Here is a 15,232-nt window from a genome sequence, read left to right as displayed (position 1 = left end):
TCATGTTGGACGATTCCGATTTTTTTTTAATCGAGAATCGTTTGTTTTGAAAACATCGGGGAAAAAACGGAAACGTGATCCCCTGAATCGGAATGGAATCGAATGGTGAGATAGCAGAAGATTTATGTCAAAGACCGGGAAAAATCAATCTCTCCGGACATCCTGACCGGTTGATAATGACACGGCAGGCTCTCAACCTGCGTGTGTCTTTGGGAGAGAGAGAGAGTGAGAGAGAGCGGTAGAAAGAATGTCACACGCTGTTAAGTTACACCTATTTCCTGTTAATAATAACCAGTGTAAAATGTGCTGCATTGGGCGGTAAATGGGAGACACTTTATTGTGAAGGTACAACAGGAAGAAGAGAGTTGTTGTTGCTGCTGCGTAGTTGTTGCTGGTGCTGCGTAGCTAGACTGCGGTCTCGGCAGTCAGACAGAGCTCGCGGTCCGGTTACAAGTTACATTTATAAATTATAAAGTTGTGTATTTAACAGTCAGTCACACACAAGTTGTATCATTACGAGTTAGAATATGTCACAGATACTAGGCTACTACAAGGGCACTTGTGACTCGTGAGTAAAGTTGGCAAGTTGCCCTATAGTTTAACAACAGTTTCATTGAAGATGACATTTAACACAGATGCGTAAATACTCTCCACAACAGCTATAGGCTACTGCAACTATGGCATCGAGGTGAAACACGACGTTAATCATAATCGTGGACCTATTTTTAACTCTATGAGGTGGACACGTTAAAACGTTACCACTTTGAACTGATTAGCTTTATGAGGAGACGACAAGGTTCTCACAACTCATCAACTTTCCCACGGCTGTCCCAACTAGACACACGGACGGCATCCACTGTCTAACTAAACAGTATAACCACCTGTGAGTGAGTAGTGGTCTATAATTTATTGCCTTAACAGGTCAGCTGAGCCACGTTATGAAGGATTTATCTGAAATGCCATTTTTTTTGCATTGCCCTTAATTAGAAAATGCATTCAAACGCAATTGATTATTGAGAAACCATTACGCACGCAGCATGCGCAAATGGTAATGTAGGTAATTAATGTATTTGTGTAAGATGACCCTGCTATATAAAATGTGTATATTATGATGGTTCATGTTCAAATAGCTCAATCCAAAGTGTTAGGCTGTATTTACGCACCTGCTTGTCATTATTGCATAACATTAATTATGACCGTTATTTTTGTCAGATGTCCGGTAAATTTTAATCCTTCCGGACATTGGGACCGGCAGATTAAAATCCTAGCGCGACCCCTGACGTACCATGCACCCATGCATGTGCACTGCGCACACACATACTGTATATACATGCGGGCACACACACATACACACAGAAGTGGTATTAGGTACACATAGCTACAAACACATATGCATATGGATAAACAGACCCAGCACGTGCAGAGAGACATCGAGGGTGGTCTCGGTCATAGCAAAGCTCTACCGGGGACGATAAACGTCAGTTCTCATCTCATCACCACATGACCCTCTGCACTCGTTCTCTGTCCCCTTCTCTACATCCATGGCTGGATGGACAAATAGAGAGAAAAGAGAGAGAGATTATGTTCTGAGGCTAAAATTAGCCATGATTTGTCCCCTGTTTTGCAAGGACATAGAGGTGTTGGGCACGAACGCATGCACACATGCGCACACACACACACACACACACACACACACACACACACACACACACACACACACACACACACACACACACACACACACACACGCACACGCACGCACGCGCGCACACAAACACATACTATTCTGGCTTGCAGAGGGAGTTATTACAAACCCACATATTAAAATGTGTGGGTCGGCGGACGGTGGACGTCACAAACGTAACATGGCCATATAGACGGGTTTCCTGTTAGTAAACATGAGAGGAATATGACCGCGCAGCTGCGGGGGGAAGCCTATGGGTGCGTTTGGAAATTACGCACCGGAGCACACTCGCCTATTAGTTTGTATTGGCCAGTGCGCTCACTGCCGCTCAGGGCTGTATTTTCGAACGCGCCTTACCCCCAGGCATGCGCAGATTGCGCATTCTGCTCTGTGATGACGTCGCTCGGAAACCCGTCTATATAGAGAGGTGGGTGTCATGCAAACACACAAACACGAATAACAAAAAAGACGCAGCATGCAAACACACGTCACAGAAAAAAGACGCTTCGCGTAAACACGGGTCACAAAAAAAGACGAGCCACACACATTTTTATAAAATCAAATACATAATGCAGTAATACAATACATTTTCTAGAGATGACAAAGATAGTTTTTCATTGTGCAGGGTGGTGATAAAGAAATACTGGCGCATAATAAACATTGCTTAAGAAACAACATATTTATGTGTAATATAAATTAGTGAGGCTTATTATTTCATAATAAATTATATAGTGAATTCTAGCCCTGGCTTTTTACGATGCCCACAGCGATGTATCATAGTGTACATTATCTGTTTATCTGTCTGTGTGTGAGTCTGTCTGTGAACAAAATACTGTTACTTGGATGGTTGGATTTTCATGAAACTTGATCAGTATAGGATGCCCCAACGACTTGATTCACATTTGGGTCAAAAGGGTAAGACAATTAATCAATCAATCAATCAAAGTTGTTGCATAGCAAACAAGGTTGGTGTGGGCAAGGTTTGCCTACCTAGGAGTGTTTGATTTAATTTTGTCTCATGCTGCAGCCACTGTATCAGTTTTGTCATCTTGACTGTTAGTCACCACAACCACAATTTACAAAGGCATTCATAACAGTCAAGATAATAAAGGCATTCATAAAGACAAATAAATAATGATTACTTCCCCCTCCCTTGTCCTTTCCCCCCCCCCCACATTCCTACACTATATCCCACCCCTCCTTCCCTTTCTCTACCATCTGTACCCTTTGCCCCACCTCTCCTACTCTTGTCTCTGTTATCACCCCTTTAGGAGATCACGGACTATGAACTGCAGGATTTGGTGTTGAAGTCCATCGGTCGGCTGACGCTGATACGCCAGACCTTCCCCATGCCGCAGAACACCACCCAGCGCTGCGTCAAACACAACCACAGGATCAACACCTCCCTCTGTGACCCCAAAAACCCTAAGGCTCAGCAGCTAGAGGTGAGCAGCGGGCTTGTCACAATTATTACATATTATTACAGAACAATAAAAGCAATTATTTTGCATTATCGTCATAATCGTTTCCATGCTGAAAAATGCTCATACATTTTCGAACAAGGACCGATCTATAGCAGAATATAACACACAACCAATAACAACTGTGACCTTCTCAGGCATCTCTGTGTGTCTGTCTGACTCGCTGTCTGAATATATGTATGCGCATGAGTCTGACCTTACTAGAGTCACCTGCAACTCTTTCAAAGTCACCTGCTCTTCAATTTATTCAAACATGGCTTGTGGGGTTCTGTTTCATTGTTCTGAAATGTGCCCCTGTGCTGCATTTTACCACTTCACAGCGTGTGTTTCATTTGAGTCGACTTCTTCTGGAACACTGTCAAACAGCATCCTTCGCTCTGTCAAGCATTCTAAGACAGCTCCCAGTGTTCTTGTATTAACATTCAATTAGAATTACTTTCACGCATTTAGCAGTCATTTAGCAAAGTGCAAAATCTGAGTTTTTTTGCACTTGAACAAACAACAGGGTAAATAGTCACAAACTAAAAATCTAACCTAGCATGTCTAAACAACAAGCTGTCAAATTAACAGTTTCTCTCTCCAATCAAGGTGCTTCTAGTATATAGTTTTCTGTACACTAAATGGAGCAGAGCCTTAATCAGTATCATTGGTAAAAACACCTGTGAAGGAAGTAACATTGGCAATGTTACGCATGGAACCCACCGGACGCACAAGTGGATGCTGCCTTACTTCCTGCTCCCATGTTTATGCATGCGGCCGCTCTCACTGGTTGTGCAAGGACGCTCAGCTTGCACACTTGAAGACAATTTGAGTCCAGAGTGAACACATCAAAACCCACCACCGAATATCCGGAGGCAGAGCTTGTCATTCCATGAAGCTACAGAAATTATAGCCCTAGCAACCATGATATAATGGAAAATATTCAGTAACATTTTACTTATCTTGTCTCGTATACTGACACATTCTAATGATGCAGGCTGGCTCTGGGACAGTATAGCAAAGTAATCAGTTATGTCAATACTGAGGATGACAACTTTTGGCTGCTTTCACGACAGCGACAAATGCGCTCCGAAAAAGCTGCTGGTGAGAACAGTCGCGCGCGAACCAGCGTGCAGAGTAAAGTGTGTGTGCAAATGCACATCTGTTGAGTGCGAGGCGTTACATTGCAAATCTCTTTATGTCATTACGGCTGCCATGAAAAATGTCTATTATGCCCTGGCTCCCTTATGTATCCCAAACACATAGTAGTTCCATTAGAAGACAAAACAAAAATGGACTCGCGTGCACATTAGTTGGAGGCAACACAATTCATCAACAATATCATCACGGAAAAGACAGACTGTCACTTTTTGTTTTTTCTTCCTTCCCTTCCCTCTCTCAGGCTCTCTTCACTTATTTGATTTTTGTGGATGTGTCCCCCGGGGCAGCAATATGTATACAATTATTATCTCGTAGTTTGTGCGTGCATCACGGTGCCATCAAAGACACCAGGGGAAGCAAAAGGAGGAGACAATGCGCTCTTATTTATGTGCTAGGACAGAATGAAATCAAATTAAAGTGCTGTTGATTTATGTGGATGCAGAGGTGGCCTGGAGGGACATATCTGATGAAAGTTGTAAAGTAATGTGTGGAAATAGAAATAATGGCCTTGATGTCTTGGCATTCCTAAGACAGTGCTGGCTGTATTTTGGATATAATGACATCAATTTGTTGAGGAATGTATCCAAACTACATCTGGCACATATAAGTATATAGATTATCACATTCATCATTGTCCGGGGACGGTTGCCTATGGCATGGTCACATCAGTCCTAGCCTACAGCTTGGCTTTGATATGATGGCCCTCTGTTGGATAATGAGGGAAATAACTAATGTTGGGAGGTCATTCATTTATCACATCCCCATGGCCTTATTTATTCACATAGACAATGAGAAAATAGCATTTGATCAACACTAATTCAATAAATAGATACGGTCATTGATGAACTGCCTCAGCAGACAAAATGATTGGCCCACTGGAATTGTCTGAGTGTATGGGTTGTAGGGCTGGCTGTAGGGCTGAATATCAAACTGGTTTAATTTTCAAGCACAATTCAAATTGTAAAGAGAAATTGCATTTAAGTGTGTAATATAGCAGTTATCTTGCTTTCAGCTTGTGTTGAACTAAAAATACAACTGGCATTTCTGTGCCGCCTCTGTTGAAAACATAAACCACAGCATGCATACGGTCAAAATAAATGCATGTCTATTCTTGTGCTGAAAAGATCCAATAAATCAGCATTGCAGAGAAGCTTGGAACCCAGTTCAGCTCCGGACAGAGTGATTAGAGTTGGAAGCAATCTAAAAAGCCCTGTTTGGAAATACTGTACGTTTTAGACCAGTGAATGTCAAAATTGTGGAACCTCGAGACAAAGTTGACTGCAAGCAATGTAAGCAACAGATGGCCTACCATTCATCCATCATTCCAGCCATCTTCATCAGCTTATCCAGAGTCGGGTCACTGGGGTAACAGTTCCAGCAGAGAATGCCGGACTTCCCTGGCCACATTAGCTACATCAAACTGGGGGATCCTGGGGCATTCCAAGGCCAGCGTGGCGATAGAATCCCCTCATCTGGTCCTTGGTCTGCCCTGTAGCCTGCGCTCAGCACCCCGAGGACCTCCCTAGGGAGATGCCCAGGAAGCATCCGTACCAGATGCCCGAACCACCTTAACTGGCTCATTTCCATGTAAAGGAGTCTCTCTCCGAGTGTCTCCCGGCAGTCCCGGGTGAGTCGGTGACTAAACTTTTTACCTCTGAAATGGCCTACCATTTCCCTCAAAACCAAATCTGTTTATTTTGCACTGCCCAACACACGCTTATGATCTGCAGCACTACAAGAGGCTTAGCATGAAGAAGCTCTCTCTACAGGCCAAAAGTTCTCTCTACTTTGTCCTCAGACAAGCCCTCCTTCGGCGTCAACCCTGATTCTCCATGGGCATGCCAATATACAGGGTATGGGCATATTCTAATGACATCAGGGATCTCCAGATATGGGCATAAAAGGGACACAGATAGTGAGACATACAGATATCTCCATATAAGGGCACAAAGGCGGGACATAGACAGACGGTACTCTGACAAATCTCTCGATTCGATGACTCAGACATACAGTATTGGTCAGATTGGCGGTGCGACATAGGCATACTCTAGTTTTTAAATAATCTGAGTACTTCTTCCACCACTGAATATAGCGTATCACTCTGTCTGTCCTTTAATCTTTCCCCTCACCCAGGCCAAATAAAGACTGGGTTTGTGATAAATATAAAGTATGTTTGAAATACATTTATAAATGGAAAGCCCTCAAGGGAAAAGTATTTGTTTGAACCAGTTCGAGTACTTTTAAACAAATATACTGATTGACAACTGAATAAGTAAATAAGGCCATTAATGGAAAAAGGGTCTTTGTTTATGTAAGACATACTGTATACTTTAGTTGAATCTGTGAATAGAAGGTGAAATTGACTGATGCTGGTATGGTCTTTCTCCCTCCTAAACACCACTGTGTTTTCTACTTTTCAGGGAACAGTAGAAAACACAGTGCCCCATAAGATAAAAACACGACAGACAAAAACATAAATATGAGCATGCCCTAGAAGCACTAAATAATATAAATCCAGCATACCCCATATGAATCAAATGAAACTGTAAAAAATATGTATTATTATTATCATCATTATTATTATTATTATTATTATTGTGGTAGTTATAATGTGATAAATGTGTCTGTCTGGTGACTGTCATACATGATTGTAAACATGTATAAGGAGTGTAATAATGCCTTATAAGCACATTATAATGCATTGTAAATGTGCGTATAATGCATTATAGACCCAACCTTCAAATAGTGTTACTATTGGGTGGAAAGGCTATAATCTGTCAAGGACAATGCTTTCCATGAGAGAGGAGAGGTGTTTAAAACACTTTGTCCAACATAGTCGCGACCAACACTGTGTGTGTGTGTGTGTGTGTGTGTGTGTGCGTGTGCGCGTGTGTGTGTGTGTGTGTGTGTGTGTGTGTGTGTGTGTGTGTGTGTGTGAGAGAGAGAGAGAGAGAGAAAGAGTAAGGGAGGGACGGAGGAAGTAGACGTAGATCAGCTCAAAGAGTGGCCCAGAAGAAGCCTAATTTCACACTGCACTGAAGCACATCAACACTCTCTCTCTAACACACACACACACACACACACACACACACACACACACACACACACACACACACACACACACACAAAGAATGGTTGCTTAGGTTGCAAAATTCTCTGTACATTCAAGGTCCCATTGGAACAGATGATTCTCACCTTAAGACTCACCATGTCTGCCAGTAGAGCCTTTCTTTCTTTCTTTCTTTCTTTTCTCCTCCACATCAAAGTTGATGAGGGATGGGGGTGTTTAGTAGGGATAAAGAAAGCATTGCTGTCGGGCAGAATCCTCGTATCTCCATATTTCAACTGTTTCAAAATTGTTTAGTTTTTTTCTGTAAATGAATGCCCTACTTCAAGAGTTCATCATACAAGAGCTCACAACGCCTAGCACTGCGAGGCGTTGTGGATTGGCTATTTTCACAGTTTGTAACTATTTTAAATAGTTACTGTATAAACATAATAATGAAATAGTAACGGCTTTGGAAGGTTGCCACCCGGCAGAAACGAAATGCAGACTCCATATGTGAAGGGGGCAGAGAGCAAGGGGATGAAAGCAGATCCCACTCAGCCTTACTTCAGGCTCCAGTAATTGTGTATTGTTTATGTAGATTGGTGAGAGTGCACACTAATGTAATTGCTACTGTCTCTCACATAGTGGCTGCTGCAGCCATCAGCAACTGTGTGTGTGTGTGTGTGTGTGTGGGGGGGGGGGGGGGGGGGGGGATTGTGTGTGTGTGTGTGTGTGTGTGTGTATTTCAGTATACTATGTGCTTGTTCATTTTATTCATACACATTGACACTGGCATTGTGCCATCTCTTAATCCATCGTAAAATATTTATTTTACTTAAAATAATTGTGTTCAGCTTCATTGAGCTCTGTTCTGGAGTCATTTTTACAATAAGCTGCATGCATCCCTTGTCGATATCAAATGCAGAGAGCCGTCCGAATCTCAACATTCAGAATGAGTTTAAATAACAATATAACATTTTGAGAGCTTGTAGATCGACTATTTGTTGCACAATGATGTACAGTATATATGGCTTAGGTGGTTAAGGTGCATGTCAAGGAATGTTGGATTCTGGGTGCTTTGTGATTGTGTGCTTGAGTGAATCAGAGACCGCACACACTTTCGCTGTTGTAACCACCCTGCACTGGAAATTGGAATATCCTCTCTGAACCGAACCAGTGTGTTCCTGTTGTGTCATCCTTACTGACGTCCTTCAGATCGTAACGGTGAACCATAATAACAATCTAATTGCCATAGGCTATGAGTAGGTCCATACTGTATCTGTTGTCGACCTTGTGACATTCAAAGACAAGGACACATCACTCTAGATGGCTCAATTGTTGAATGGTTCAGCACCACCGCTTATGGACAGCGACACGCCTTGTGAGAGAACACAAGAGAGCAAAGTACTTTGAAACTTTCTTTAAACTCCAAATAACAATAGACAAGATAGATATGCTGGCCTGCAACATTACACGACATATTCAAAGAGGCAAAAATGGCAGAGAGAGAAAGACAGACAGAAAGATAGAAAGAGACGATGATGCTTGTTGCCCCCCCACCCCCCTTTTTTATGTCCTTTGGGGGAAAAAAAGGGAAACACTGCATTCACATCAACAGAACAACATCAACCTCACAGCTTCTTTTAAAGTAACCACAAGCAACAAAGCAAACTTTGTTAAACCTTCACAGGGGTAACAAAATAAAACCAACTACATGATACAAAGCCATTTCAACCCCATCCCATTTCAGCCCACTGGACAGAGTCCAGTGTGCAGTTACTGTTGATTACACTGTCACTCCACCTGGCCTCCATCAAGAAGTGGACATCAAAGGAACCAAGATTAGAAAACAAACCCATGTACAAAAGTAGTGCAGTAAATCTACATGTAAAATAAAATGTTCCACTGCTTCAGCCTTTCTTCTGTAGCGAAATACTTAAATCAATAATGGAACATAATAATAATAATAAATATAGCTGCAAGCAGCGATAATATGGGGCCAGGAGAGAGAAATGATAATTCCTTTAACAGGTCAGTTCATGAAAGTCCTTGCGGTCTTGTTTCCAATGAGTGCCTGTGAGCAATTAGGGGTTAAGAGTCTTGCTCAGGGACAAATTTCATTTCATCGACACATTTGCTGACCTGGCCTGGAATCGTACCTGGGGCAACCAGAGTCTCTGGCTCCCTAGGCGGGCTCACTAACCACTCAGCTATGGCCACCCCTGAGAGAGAGAGAGAGAGAGAGAGAGAGAGAGAGAGAGAGAGAGAGAGAGAGAGAGAGAGAGAGAGAGAGAGAGAGAGAGAGAGAGAGAGAGAGAGAGAGAGAGAGAGAGAGAGAGAGAGAGAGAGAGAGAGAGAGAGAGAGAGAGAGAGAGAGAGAGAGAGAGAGAGAGAGAGAGAGAGAGAGAGAGAGAGGAGAGATAGATTGAAGAGACAGAGAGAGAGACAAATGGAATAGATTGAAGAGACAGAGAGAGAGACAAATGGAATAGATTGAAGAGACAGAGAGAGAGACATGGAAACGGAATAGATTGAAGAGAAAGACATGGAAATGGAATAGATTGAAGAGAGAGAGAGAGAGCGCCATGGAAACGGAATAGATTGAGTCATGTTTTTTGCATTTCAACTTAAATGAGTCTGCATCAAGTGAGGCTTGAACCGGCAACCTTACGGTCATGAAGCACTCTTAGGTAGCTGCAACACTACCTATAGTGCTATATCTTTGTCCAGGCTGATAATGTCTGTTGAGGATCACAAACTCTTGCCTTCTGTCATGACCCAAGCCCCTGTTTCACTAACACTAAGATCACTCGTTCACAAACCATTTACCAATGAAGAAATTGTACATCTCCTCAGAACCAAAATTAGTGAAAGTAGCCGATCTACAAGCTCACAAACCATTAAAAGTTGTCAGATTGTACATTGGCTATTTTCACAATGAAGTATGTTATACATTGAAAAAACATACTCTCATTGCTATCTGAAAAGTTGTGAGATTGTAGATCAGCTGTATGTAAAAAACACTCAATTAAGTATTTCATGTTATCTTTAACAATTGCAGATGTATTCATTGATAGTCATGTTGTGTGAAATGCAACTCAGATGAAGTCTGCACCAAGTGAGGCTTGAACTGGTGACCTTCAGGTTGTGGGGCACACATTTAAGCGAGAAGCCACCAACAGACAAGAACCTGTGAAAGGAGATCACAATCATGATACAGTTTCACGCAAATAGCTGAAAAATCCTGGGTTTAAGTGTTTTTCAAACTGCTCAAGATTGCGGACAATCTAAGGGCGGTGCTTACTGGTCAACGTGATAGATGTGTTCCTCATTAGTCAAGGCACATGTGTAAGCAGGTCTAATGGCTGTCGGCCAAACGAGGCATGACTTTTGCCTGTTTAAAGTTTCAATTTTCAAAAAATTGCTATAGCGCCCCCGTTTGACCAATTGGAGTAAGATTGGTTTCAGTGATATTTGGAATGGCCCTTTACATTTCTGCAAAGTTTCAAAGAATGGTAAGTCTGCATGTATGTGTTAGGGGCAGATGAATAATTGTCATAAAACTGCAATATTCATTGGCTCATTAAAGCTTCATTTTTTCACTTATGGAAGATATTTTGCAAACGTTTTTTGGTATAGGTCCAAAGTTCATGTGTAAAAAGTTTCGTGCAGATTACTCAAAAATCCCAGGAGGAGATAGGTTTTAACTGTTTTTCATATAATTCCAAATGGTGGGAGATCTAAAGGTCAGAGGTCAAAAGTCAGAGTGTGAAAGTTGTTCAGCATGAGGAGACGCATGTGTGCATCGAAGTTTCATGGCTTTAGGTCAAACACGGCATGAGTTGTACCTGTTCAAAGTTGGCATTTTTCAATTGAGTGCTATAGCGCCACCTTTTGACGAAAGATTGTGAGAATTATTTCTTGATCGTTTTTCATGACCATCTATCATATGGCCGAGTTTCATAAAAAGCGACTGCACGGTTCAGCCAGAACTGCCAAAAGTGGCAGAAGAAGAAACGGAATAATGCGAATAACAATATGGGTCCATGCTGGAAGCCTGGCCCCATAATAATAATATATTATACATTGCATTAAAACAATCTAAGATGTATACGCTGATAAGTAGCTTCACCTGTCAGTTGAGGGTGCAGATGCTTACTGTTACTATTACTATTCATACACTGGATTTGTATACCAAACACATCTTTGCATATTAAATCTGTAGAAGTGTGTGTATCTGAATCCCAAAGAATGTTCAGTTTTCTTAGTGATGATACACGGTGACCTTTGTTCCTCAATGGCCACGTCAGTTGAGCTATTGAGACTATTATTTAGTGAGTGTGTGTCCACTCGCATGCATGTGAACGCGCGCATACATGCGTGCAAGCAAGCTAGCACAGAAACAGTGCAGTTGGACTAATGGCCTCTCCATCCTATTCATTACATTGTTTGTTTTATGTGTGTGTGTGTGTGTGTGTGTGTGTGTGTGTGTGAGGGTGAGTATATGAATGAGTGTGCGGTAGGCTATTAGTCATGTGTGTTTGTCACTCTATTTATTATCCTCTCATTAACATGGAGACAACAGGCTCAGTAAATCACACATTAATCGATCACATACTTAATCACCCCCCCCCCCCCCCCCTCCTATTTTCAGATACAGTGGCACCCAGAGTCTATCAATTCCTTTAATGAATGTCAGCCTAAAATATTTAGTATACACTAGTGTGCGTCTGTGTTTTTGTGTGTGGTGCGAGTGCGCAAGCACGCATAGTCGTATACAGTAGTCCATGCGTTGCGCATGGTTGAGTTTGTGGTTATACAATGTAGGTGATTGACCTTTCACACGCACAGGTGCACAGAACATAAAAGAGGGTAATTTTAGCTTAGACTGGGGGATAATTATATGAACATTAACGCCACTTTAGGACTAACCATCTCACTGTGAGAAGAGGTGAGAAAGAGGGCAGTCATGTCAGAGAAGCCGGTGAGCAGAGCTGGAATTGACAGCCTGCTTGCTTGCTATAGGGTTGTTGTTGTGTTGTTGTTGTTTTCTTCTTTGATTAAAAGCCCTGATGGGAAGTGAGGCAACAATGGACAAGGAGGAGCAAAGGTCATACAGCTTTTATAGTCTGCAAGCAAGAGAAGTGTGTGTTCACGCTGCCTTCCTCCCACGCTGAGAAGCTGGCATCCCAAGATGCATCCCACTATGGAAGTGTGATGTCCAGCTAAGCTATAGCCTACGCTGCACTGATGCCATCCTACTGCTGCTCTTGCGTAAACAAAAATACTAGTGCTGTCAGGCGGTTACAATTTTGTAAACCCTGTCTACAGGGTTTAAAATTCTTCATCACCACAACTGTTTTTCATCATTTTGTACTCCCAGAGGGCCTTTTTTAAATGAATGTGAATTTGAAAACTGTGAGAGTGTGTGGTTGGGGGGGGGGGGGGGTCACCTCTGCATGCTGTCCACACTCCACACAGACAGCACTATTGCTGCAGAGCAAGCCTGTACAGATAATGAAATGCCATCAATTATACTGTAGAACGGTTCATTAAATGTCCTTAATTTTTTTTGTATTCAGTTGAGACAGAAAAAGCTTCCTACGCAGCAATGCATTGTTGTTATGAATACAAATAAATACACATGACTCTTCACTTGGCCCGGCTCAGTTTACAAACTACTAGGATTGGGCCATTGTGTGGAATTGGTGTACTGGAAAAGTGCACCCACTCTTTTACACCTGTTATCTTGTGATGCTGATTCTGATAACTGCCCTTCACATGATGTACAGTAAGCTAATGGTTAATTGCATTTATATAGTGCCTTTATATAAGCACTGTTACGATGTGTGTGACATTCACCCTGTTCACACATACATTCATACACCGGAGGTAAGGTACCAAGTTTGGGAGTAGTTGTTTCAGTTACTTCCTCATGGACACTTTGACACAAGGCCAGGAGGAGCCAGGGATCCAATTGGTAACCTTCCAGTTCTCAGTTAGATCCTAGTTTGATAGATTCTTCCGTTCCACCTCCTGAGCCACTGCCGCCCCACTAATATTAACATAATAATGAATAATTATAGCCTACACAGGCACATGCTCTCATTGTTAACAATCATAGATGTACTTGATAGGCTGTCACACGGCAATCACTAAAATGGTAAATAATAAATAAATAAAATATAAATAAAGAAGGGCTTTTATTTGGGCTTCCTTGACAAGTTCTGTTGATTTAGGCAAAGAAACAATGGAAGGAGACAGTTGTGTAAAATGCTACTGGTATGATGTCAACAATGAATGTCAGCATTTTCCATGGGTTCTACATGATACACATGGGGTGGGGAAATAGGCATGAGCCCTGTGCCAATCTACAGTATGTGGCTGTACCTGCCATCAGTCACACCAGAACTGGAAGGGTTAAATCTATTGCATTCTCTGGCAAAAATAGGCAGGACCAGTTGCTTGAAAGAAGTGTTTTTGTTATTATTTTTGTATTATTTTGCTTTAATCCCATAATGACTTTTACAGTGTGTGTCTTTTAGTCTGTTCCTTACACCTACTAGCAGTTGGCAAACATTTATCGTGCATGGTTGTCCAATACTGTACACTGCACAGTATATCGCCATTACACAACTCTAGAACATCTGCAGTACAAAAGTCTAGGTTTTACTGTAAAAAACACTGTGATTGTCTATGATTCCTGATTTTGTTTTTTGTTTCTACTCTCTGCAGATTACCAACCGCTACATCTATGATACTGTGCTGCTATTGGCCAATACGTTCCACAGGAAGTTGGAGGACAGGAAGTGGCACAGCATGGCAAGCCTGACCTGCATCAGGAAGAACTCCAAGCCTTGGCAAGGAGGAAAGAGCATGCTCGAGCATGTTAAAAAGGTACAGAAACCTGCGCATGCATACACACAGACGAACACGCACACGTGTGTTCGCACACGCAAAGGCAAATGCTGGATACTATTTTACCTGATCTTTTTGTGCTCTGTGAGCTTCAATCAAGTTTTACACAAATGTTTTTTTTTTTTACGAATGTCGCAGGGGTAATGAGCGTGTTTTCTCCAGTTCCAGGAGAAAGTTGACTTTTGCTACAGGAGCGGATCCTGCGGCAGTTTATTTTATGAATCTCTGCCTTTCACCTTGAGATCAGGCATAGGTGTCTGGCAACTCTTTCATCACTGTTAAATCCAATTGGATCAATGCCCTCTGTTTAGATATCAATAAAAAAAACTACTCTGCGGATGGCAGTTTGACTGAATGATGAAGCCAAGTGAAATGCTAATTTAGGATTAGTGTCAGGCGATAATAAATCCGCTGCATTGGCTTTCATATCTATCTCTGTTTTTCACCTTGAGATCATGTCACTTGGCAACACTTGGCAAAATTTTCATCAGCCAGCCACGGCTGTTAAACGAGCCCTGATGGTCGTCTCCGCTGAGTTGCATTCAAGAGCCCCAAGAGATAATAGAGTTGTGTTCAACAGACCCAGTATCGGTGTCATCTCCTGAGCACCTGCAATGTGCTCTGGCAGCTCTGCCACCCGTTATCACTGTGATTGTTTGTGTGTGAGTGGTGTGCTTGTGTCTGTGCGTGTATTTTAATCACTGTTTTGGCATCTGGAGCCATTAGGACAATTAATGACAAATACTAATATGTTGCTGTTAGGATGAGTAGTTCCATCAATGTGTGTGTTTGGCACTCATTGGCAAAACAGGAGAGGAGGAGATTACAAGACTCGGTCAAAACCTAGTATATGGCTAGACCATGTTTGAAATACTGGAAGACTTTTAATGTGATGGGACTAGGACTGCGCAAGTTCAGCCAAACTTATCAAGGGGGCCGGGCTATATCCTCCATTAGAAT

At 42.2% G+C, this 15,232-nt stretch overlaps 1 protein-coding gene across 1 annotated transcript in view; it reads left to right on the top strand.

The window, feature by feature from the left end:
• grid2 (glutamate receptor, ionotropic, delta 2) overlaps positions 1–15,232 on the top strand; it is a gene marked incomplete at both ends in the record, with an annotated part of 761,628 nt that overhangs the window by 536,620 nt on the left and 209,776 nt on the right. Inside the window, 2 exon segments of the mRNA XM_084053861.1 lie at positions 2,956–3,129; positions 14,090–14,251. Coding sequence (XP_083909987.1) covers positions 2,956–3,129; positions 14,090–14,251 — 336 coding nt within the window.

Source organism: Gymnoscopelus microlampas (genome assembly GCF_963454915.1).
Source record: "Gymnoscopelus microlampas genome assembly, chromosome: 4".
NCBI lineage: Eukaryota > Metazoa > Chordata > Actinopteri > Myctophiformes > Myctophidae > Gymnoscopelus > Gymnoscopelus microlampas.
The sequence above is the reverse complement of the archived record's forward strand: the minus strand, read 5'-3'. Positions and strand labels throughout refer to the sequence as shown.